Source organism: Stegodyphus dumicola, chromosome 7 (assembly GCF_044657685.1).
Source record: "Stegodyphus dumicola isolate Sdum_Otavi_A_Nest chromosome 7, ASM4465768v1".
Taxonomy (NCBI): domain Eukaryota; kingdom Metazoa; phylum Arthropoda; class Arachnida; order Araneae; family Eresidae; genus Stegodyphus; species Stegodyphus dumicola.
Genome location: NC_140774.1, coordinates 70684690 through 70693796, shown reverse-complemented (window position 1 = coordinate 70693796; position 9107 = coordinate 70684690). Strand labels below are relative to the sequence as shown.

Below are 9107 nucleotides of genomic sequence, written 5' to 3'. Positions count from 1 at the left end.
CAAATGTAATATAAATACGAACTAGAAACCGTAATAAAAAGTCCTTCCTCTCCAATCAGATCACCTTTGTGTTGCATTGTATTTGTAATACTTCTAAAAATCCAATTTTTACCTAAATTAAAAAACAGTTATTCCATAAAAGATAATAAATTTGAACGTATATAGAATGAATTTTGTAATTTGAGTTATGTTACAAAATAATTCATAGTTTATATATTTTATACTAATAATTTAGATAAAACCTGTCCAATTTAAGAATGTGTGTTAACCACATTCTTAAATTGTAAAAGGACGACTTAACCACATGTAATTCATTTCAAAGCATAAAAGAAAGCTTATTTTTTATTTTACACAGCAACAGCATTTTCATGCAGTCAAGTTTTTTTAATTGTTAGTTATTATACATAATACTTAATTTTTAACACATTCTTATTAGAAAGCATAACTAAGAAACTTCTTTTTAAAGCCCCACAGTAATTGCAAAGAATGTCGTTAAATTTACAAAAGTATTGAAGATATATTGAACAGCATTATAACAAGAAACTACTGTACAAAATATGTAAATTTAACATAACTTCTTTTTTAGTATTTGCATAGTTTCCTCCAAATGAACCTTAATGGGAAGTTATCTTGCAAAAATTTAAAAGTATTAAAATGGCCTCTATTTAAGATGTAACTGCATTTATAATTATTTTGTAATTGTGAATAGATTATATTATTGCAATTAGATTATGCACTTACAACATAATTGCATAAAGTAATGAAATTAAGAGTTCACAGATACAATGTAATATAATTACAAAGCAATTATCTAAATTGTAATTATAATCACTTATTTAATACCACAATATTATTACAATCACAATGTAATTTAAATTGGGTACTATATTTGTATACCCTCCACTCAAAAGGAGGTACTGATAAGCCTGGAAGTTATTATCAACAAAAAGCCTGTTCAGGACAGTTTGATGACAATTTCCACCAGGCGAAAAGTACATTCTTAAGCCCAGGCAAATCATGACAATAAAAATCATTTAGTCTCATGATTCACTATATTTCAAACCCTAAATTTGAATTCTGCACCAAATTATTTACCTATATTTTAATATACTTTATGAATTATTAGAAGCGATATGGCAAATATCTTCTAAAAATAACTGTAAAATATTTGTATCCATTAATTGATTCAGATACACACTTTTATTATTTAAGTATATCAAAATAACAGTTTCATGTTCCTGAAATACAAAAGTTATGAAAAAAGTTAAAGTAATATTCTTAGAAGCATATGATATTAGTCACTAGCTGCAAAACAGTTAATTTTTTGCCCTAAATACAAGTTTATTACACAGTAGTCATACGTGTAACTTAATAACATGGTATATAAAAAATTAACGATAATAAGTTTATCAGAAATGAATTAATTCTGCAAATAAACTTTCTGCATTTGAAAATTTTCTACACCTGAGGGGAGGGAGAGATCTAGTAAAATTAGATTTATTATAACTTCAGTTGGACCAAATACCTTCTCTCTCTATATATATATGCATCACTAAAGAAATAAATAAAATTATCATGCTTAAAAAACAGATGTACCATACCAGTTTTTTTCCCCTTGTTACCCTTTACATTGAGAAATAACAAACAGTACAACGCTGAAAAATACTATCTTTGAAATTTTATTTAAATGAAGAAACACACACCATCTTTTTATTTAAGCATTACACTTCAAAAACAGATACACATACCAATTTATTTTCACTAGCCTTTATACTAATAACATGCCATATAAAAATGAAAAGAATTATCCTTGAAATTTAGATAAAATGAAGTAACACAATGAAAAATTTATGCACACGGACATCTTTTTTCTATTGCATGTTGTCTGACATGATCCACAAGTGCCTAAAAATGTACCCAAGGAAACACATTTCAATATTAACAAAAAATTGTTTACAGATTAAAATTCATTCATTTCATACCAGTATTATAAAGATCATGCATGAAACAAATCTGCTTTCCCATACTTTTAAGTAAAACTGAACTGAAATTTTATACTGGAAAATATGCTATATTTCTATATATTAGAAACAAGAAAATAATACCATAATAATATACTCATAGCCTAGCAGAAAGTAACATATATAACATCAAACACAGAAATTTATATACTCGTAGCCTAGGAAAAAGTAATACATATTACATAAAACACATAAATTATTTAATATAAAACATACATACCTTCTAAAATTATTTTACTTTTTGTTTCTTATTGGCCGATGCTGATGAATATGAAACGTTATGGGCTCTTTTGTTGATAAGATGCTGTGTAAGGCCTTTGCATCTAGTAATAAAAAAAATATGAATAATTACTTTCTTAAGATTACAGCATTCTGGCATGGCCACATGCGTACATTTATCAATTATTCTTTCAACTAATTCTTTTGTGATGGCTGATTGTAAACGAAGGAGTACATCTTTACATTTTTGAAATTCTCGTTCAGCTTCCCTACATATTTGATACATTCCTGAAGAGATGACCTTCAGTCCACCTTTATTGCTATGTTTTGTGCGATGCTCGGGTATGTCAGGTTCCAGCATGTCCTCTGAAATGGTCATAGCTGTTTTACAATTTTCACATATGCTTTTTTTTTTCAACAACTTATTATATATGGCTCCTGCGATGTAATGTATATCATTTTCTTCCACAGCTGGGGGCAAGCTACGTTTCACTGCCACTGCAGAAGAGGTAGATGGCACTACAGAATTGGAGATAGGATGCAAGACCTCCTTTCTGATAGCAACCTCTAATTCAGAAGCATCAAAGAGGCTGTGGTCACTTTCAGAACAATAATTTGGATTATTGATATCTGAAATGAACTGTGATAGGCACACTAATTTCAGTGCTCTCTTGGCTTGCAAAGCAGTAGGCTTTGCACCCAACTTTCGTCTAATCTGTGAAAAGGCATTTTCCAGCGCATCTTGTGTCAACCTGCCTGGTAAGAAAAATGTAAACCCCTCGGAAAATAATTCTTTTGAGAGTTTCACAACACTCAATGTGCTCATAATAATGCCAGTTTGAAATGGCTTCCATGCTTTCCCAAACTGAACAGTTTCAGTCACATGAATGAATTTCAATAAAATATTAAATTTCTCATCTTGATTTTTGATAGTGATGCCTTTTTTTGGATGCCTTGTAGTCATAATTGTAAACCATTCTGCTACAAGTCTCAGCCACCATGCAGAAGTTAATGCTTCTTTTGCAACTTGGTGTAAAATACCTGCTTTTTCAATAGCAGCAGCTGTTTTTACAGAAAACAATTGCACAGCAGATGCCCCATTCATCGAGGAAAAGTGTGTTGGGAAGAGATGAACTCTGTTCAAGTGATGTAGAGATCTCAGGGCAGCATCTGCTTCTATCTCACTTGACCAGAGTCGTTTCACATACACTGAAGATACTATCCTCGATGGCAAGGCATGCTGGTGGCGAAATTCCTCTGGTAATATTATAATACTTGAAAGAAATGTATTTCTCATATTTTTAATGAGATGTGGTACATCTGCAATACTGTGAATGAAAACATCAGGTCCTCCAATGTTGTAATTTGTCTTCCTATCTCTCCTAGAGACAGACACATCCAATGACGACCACATTGCTCTGTTATTGCTTCCCATATCTGAAACAGAGGCTCTTACAGTTAAACCTATTTCTGTAGCTGCTACTACAGTTCTATGAATTAGATCTTTCATGTCAGAACCTGATGTTGAAGGCCCTGTTAATTCATTGGCAACAATCTGTTTCCATGATGTTTTAAGGCCTCTAAGCATTACAATAGTGTAATGCTTAGCTTCCTAACGTAACATTTCCAATGAATGACTTAGACGATGTATCAAAATCTTGATATGAAGCTATTTCCATTTCGTCAACTAAAAGGCAGCAGTTCCTATCAAGAGCATCCAATGAATGAACTTTTGTCTTGAGGAAAAAAAACAAATTTTCTAAAATGCCGAAATTAATTTTTATGTCCCTAATCCTCCTGTTCAAGGTACTGTACGATGGTGCTGGATATCCAGTACTTCTGAGGTAATTATATCCATGTTTGCTCAAAGCAAATCGCATCTTCAGTCCTTTTATAATGGACTTTTCTGACCAGTTCCTTTTTGACTGCACAGCAAGGGTTCCTACTTGCTCATCGGACAAAAATGATGTCAATTTTGCATCTTTTTCTTGAAGCTGTTGCTCAAGGAATTCTATTTTTTTTAACAACTCTTCATTTGAAGCAGGTAGAGTTTCCTAAATTCAAAAAGAAATAGTAAACATGTTATGCTGTGATTATTTTTTTAAACAATGGTTGACTGAATTAATATATTTGTAATAACAATGATTTTTTCAACAATTTTTTTGGAGAATATTAAATAATTTACCACTTCAGTATTTGGCTTAGGACATCTTACTTCTCTTATCCTCTTGTCAGTTACAGATGGTGGTGGATTTGGAATGCTAAAGAGTGTTGGTACTGCAGTTTTTCTTAGTTTTTAACTATCTTTGCATAGTGACTCAAATTGAGATTCCTCAAAATGATCCTGTAAATACATAAAGTAATAAAAAAAAGTATACAAAATAAATAAAAGTACAAAAAACAAACCACACGAAAGAAATGTGAGAAAAGTGTTTCACACAGTGAGGTTGTGCCAAAGGCAGCAAGCATGAACTGTAAGTAAGTATAGGCAATAAATAAATATGCAGGTAATTAAATTAGGCCCAGTATTATAAAAAACTGAAACAATAAACAAACCATGTCTAACATATCAGCAGCAGCATCTTGTAAGCTTGGGCAGAATTTAATTATCCAATATTTATTTTTTGCCTATAATTTAAAGTGTTCTTTAGAACATTATCCAAAAATTAAATGAAGTAGTGTTTTGCTATAAAATTAAAAACAACTAAAATAAAACTTTATATTTCTTGCTATAGTGCTCTTACAATAGATAAGAAAATATGAGTTCACTTCACCCAACTTTTAAGATACTAGGCCGATAAATACATTTATAATTAGAGCAGACTATGATTCTTGTTATAATTGTAGTAATGTTTATTGCTTTAATTGAAATATTTAATTTTTAATTCTCTAATCATTCAAAACATAGGCCTAATTTCGAAGCACAGTGCCAACATGCATTTTAAAAAGCATCAAGGCCAGTTTAAACGACAATTTTTTAAATTACATCCCCACAGACATATCCAATTAAAGTTATTAAAAACTCTAGAACGTAGTTCAGTAGCTTTCTGAATTTGTAGGCAATTTCTTATTTAGAGATGACAACACAAAATAACGCTTCAGAAAATATTATTTATCATGTATAAAAATCTGCTTTGTAACACATATCAGTAATAACTGTTTATCAATGTCATGAGGATTTAATTTGACGAGATCACATTCTTTAGAAGTATCAAATTCATGAAAGGATTTTGGCTTGGCCTTTGAAATTCATCATTATAGGCAGATTTATTTGATTGTTATGCATGCATTAAACACTACACATGCATTAAAAACACTACAATTATTTTTGAAAAATACACATGCAGTTTCACAAGTTTTCTGTGCTTATTTGAATGTTCTGCATTCATTTCTAAATCTTTACTCCATTGCCAAATTGTATAATACTGTGATTATAAATATATGGTACTTGCAATTATTGAAGTCAGATTATATATATTTTGTCTCATACTATTCAATTTATTCTATTGACTTCAGATGTCAATGTCAAAATTCTGGAAGTTATTTTAACCAAGAAACATTAGTGGGCACCGTGCATAAAAAACTCATCTAACTTTTTAACAATAGTGATTATAAAATAAAGAAAAAAATTATATATCATTCCAACGATATTGCAACTATAGTATAATGTTACATATATCTTTAGCAAACATTCAGATTTTATCATGACTTTCCAAATTATGATTTGTTTTTTAATAAATTTCAATATGCTAATGATTTTCATGTTACATTAGTATAATTTCCACAATTAGCACAGGAAAACAAAATTTGCGCTTTATATTAGAAGAGAAATTTCTTTTCCACATTCAAAACATCCACATTGGCGATGTTTGGCGACGGGTACATTAACCCTAGACTAATTTAATTATAGCTATTATTACAGAAATTAGCAGATACTTAGGTTATTGTACACAAGAATTTCACTTTACTTACACATTATAAACATCAGAGAAGATATAAACTCTAAATCAAGGCGTAATTAACATTATACTTACTAAGCAAATTTCAGCGCTTGGACCAGGTTTCCAATTGTCTCTTCGGCAATTATTTACCCATATTTTTCTTCTTTCTTCATTTTTAGGAAATTTTACCAATGTATGACCTTTCCATGAATGATTTGAACAATTAATAGCTGCACATCCGCCCATTTTACACAAAAAAAAACACAAAAAATTGTTGCACCGTAACTACACAGCCGCCATTTAATCTCCCACTTGGGATAGCGAATGCCTGATGATTCAGCCTGGTATATAGGAGCCTTAGGGTGTCTCAAAAGGGTAGCCTGAGCAATGGCATTTTTGGCAGATCGGTTATAAACCGGAATTTGGACGGCATAAACATCAGACATTGTGCAAGGTTTTTAAGCCAAAATAAAAGGAAAAATTTAACTAAAGAAAATGAAATTAAATGATAAGTAGAAAACAGAATTATAAAATGATCTATAATTACTACTCATCTGTGATCCGGAGGACGAAAACCGATGTAATCCATTACTTCTGGTTTGGAGATCTTGAGTGATGGCTTGTAGTCAAAACCGAAAGTGCTTGAGAACTGTTCATACGATTTAACACAGTCCAGGTTACCATTATGGTAATTTCTTGTTATGTTTTTACCATCAATCCTCAAATTCCATACCACAGATTATGTTCTTACTGCATTAATATAATATTAACAAGACATAGTGCACAATAAAAATTAAACTTTATTTAGGAACATCGCGCATACTCCCCGACAGCCTGCCTGTTTCGCTCTGCTCGCTACTCGTAAGAAATTTCTCCTCTAGGGTTGCCACACTTATCGGAGGCGCAAGGCGCGCTCCTTATCGCCATCACCATAGAGTCAATGTTAAAATGTTTCGTCATACATGAACTGCAGTAACGTGGCATTTTAGATACTACGATTTTTATGCAGGGCTGGACCCCACCTCACGTGTGTCGCACAGTTACTTAGGCAACATTTCACGAATGAACGTCTTATAGGCCAACATTTCCCCTCTTCCCACCAGACCTCAAACTTTGTGACTTTTAGCTATGGGGTTTTCTCAAAAGCACTGTTTATGGTGATAATCTAAACAATTTGGCAGAAATGAAAAATGTGATACACTGACATGTCCGTAACATTCCTCCTGATATGCTAAGAGCTGCTGTTGAGAATGCAGTAACAGGATTTAACTTGCTTTCGTAAAATGATGGACGCTACATTGAACATGCTTTGTAACACGTTTCGGAAAATATTAAACACGTTTTAAACAGATGTTTTCGTGTCTTATTTCATTTAACAATCTTGTATACAGCGCCATTTTTCTCCTGGTGGTGAGTTTTTGAACTCTTTTTTTTCCGCGGAAAATAAATTCCCATAATCTCCTTTACACGATTCCCAAGTTTGATAACATTTGGTACGGTAGTTTTCCTTTTATGACTATTTCAAATTGGAACTTTAATTATGACCACTATGTAAATTAAACTTTAAAAATTTTACAGTTTGGTTCAAGCCCCAGCTTTAAAATATATATATATAAATATAATCTTTTATATTAATCCTCTTAGAAAGAATGTTTGAAGAAGCTAATTTTTCTCTCGCGTTATAGATTGTATAAAAAAATATGATCTTTAACATGATTTAGATTGTTTCAGCCGATATAAGAATCGGGTTACTCGGTGGTAGAGAATAAACCCTGCTGGACTGTTTTTTTTTTTTTTTTTTTTTTTTTTTTAGCAAAAATCTTTTAATTAAAATATTTATCCTTTGGACTTCGCTTTAAACTTAATTTATAGTTAAAATGACTAGAAAATGAAAAGCTGTCTTCAGCTGAAACGCAATTCATGTCATTGATATTTTAAAAAATTGACAAGAATGCAAAATTTATGGAAGTCTAGCAATCGAAAAATCTTAATTTTCTTGTGTGTGCACTGAAAATAACTGTAGAAGGAAAGAAGAAAATTAGGGAGAAAGGTAAGCAAAAATTTGCAGGGAAATTTGGCTGTCAGACATACCAAGATGTTTCAAAATGTTGGACGCTTTTGAATATACTTTCAGGATACTTCAAAGAATTTAGGTTCTCAAAGAAAAAAACTTGGACGTGTACACCAGCAAATACCATCAATTGAGCTTGTAGTTAACAGAAAAGACAAAAACGATATCATTACAGATTAAAGTGAAGAGCGACTGGTTTTAAACTATATGGTTGTATAAATTTAAATTACGTTATAGAACATCATATCGTATCATAAATGGAGAATCCCGTGATTTTCTCATTCGAATTATTTGAAGATTCAGGAGTTTATCCAGTGATGTATGTGGATGTTACCTAAAGATGCTTTTTTTTTCCTCCTGATGAAACAGCGGCCGAGCGATAAAGTCGCTGAACGCTGGTAGTTCTGTCCGAGGTCCGAATCCCGAGAACGGGCTGGCTGCATGGGCATTTTCGTGGTTTTCCCTAGGTGTAACGTGTATGCGAGCCAGTTTCCCTTAGAAAGTCCTCTACGAAGGCATCCCTCCCCTTAGGCAGATAGCCCTAGTGTGCTTTGTCATAATTTTATGAAACCAGTCTCTCCTTTCATCTCATACCTTCAAAATGTTTAGCCTCTAAAGACTGATAAAGGCTCTGACCAAATATTGATGAAATGGATTGAATTGAATTATTAAGTTACGTCAAAGCAGGGCTATCTGCCTAAAAGGAAGGATGCCTTTATGAAGAACTTTCTAAGGGAAATCAGCTGGCACAAACGGTACACATGAGAAAATCCACGAAAACGCCCATGCAACCAGCCCGTTTACGAAACTCCGGGGATTCGAACTCCGGAGTGAACTATCAGTGTTCAGCGACTT

At 32.2% G+C, this 9107-nt stretch overlaps 1 protein-coding gene across 2 annotated transcripts; it reads right to left on the bottom strand.

Annotated features, from left to right (window-relative positions):
* Positions 1-1656: 1656 nt before the first annotated feature.
* LOC146996221 (THAP domain-containing protein 2-like) lies at positions 1657-6523 on the bottom strand. 2 transcript variants are annotated; one of them, XR_015042109.1, is made up of 3 exons: positions 6275-6523; positions 2242-2344; positions 1657-1905 (listed from the first exon to the last, which is right to left on the bottom strand). XR_015042109.1 is itself a non-coding variant. In XM_085820423.1 (2 exons), the coding sequence occupies exons 1-2, from the start codon at positions 6425-6427 to the stop codon at positions 4537-4539; spliced, it is 201 nt and encodes a 66-aa protein (XP_085676549.1). In that variant the 5' UTR covers positions 6428-6523; the 3' UTR covers positions 4447-4536. The 2 variants fall into 2 exon arrangements, 1 of the variants encoding a protein (XP_085676549.1); XM_085820423.1 differs by lacking the exons at positions 1657-1905; positions 2242-2344 and adding an exon at positions 4447-4584.
* Between the last annotated feature and the right edge of the window lie 2584 nt (positions 6524-9107).

Coding starts and splice junctions, on each gene's coding strand:
- LOC146996221 (XM_085820423.1), bottom strand. CDS start 6,427: ATGGGCGGATGTGCAGCTATTAATTGTTCAAATCATTCATGGAAAGGT. Junction 4,585..6,274: donor CAAGCGCTGAAATTTGCTTA/GTAAGTATAATG, acceptor ATGTATTTACAG/GATCATTTTGAGGAATCTCA.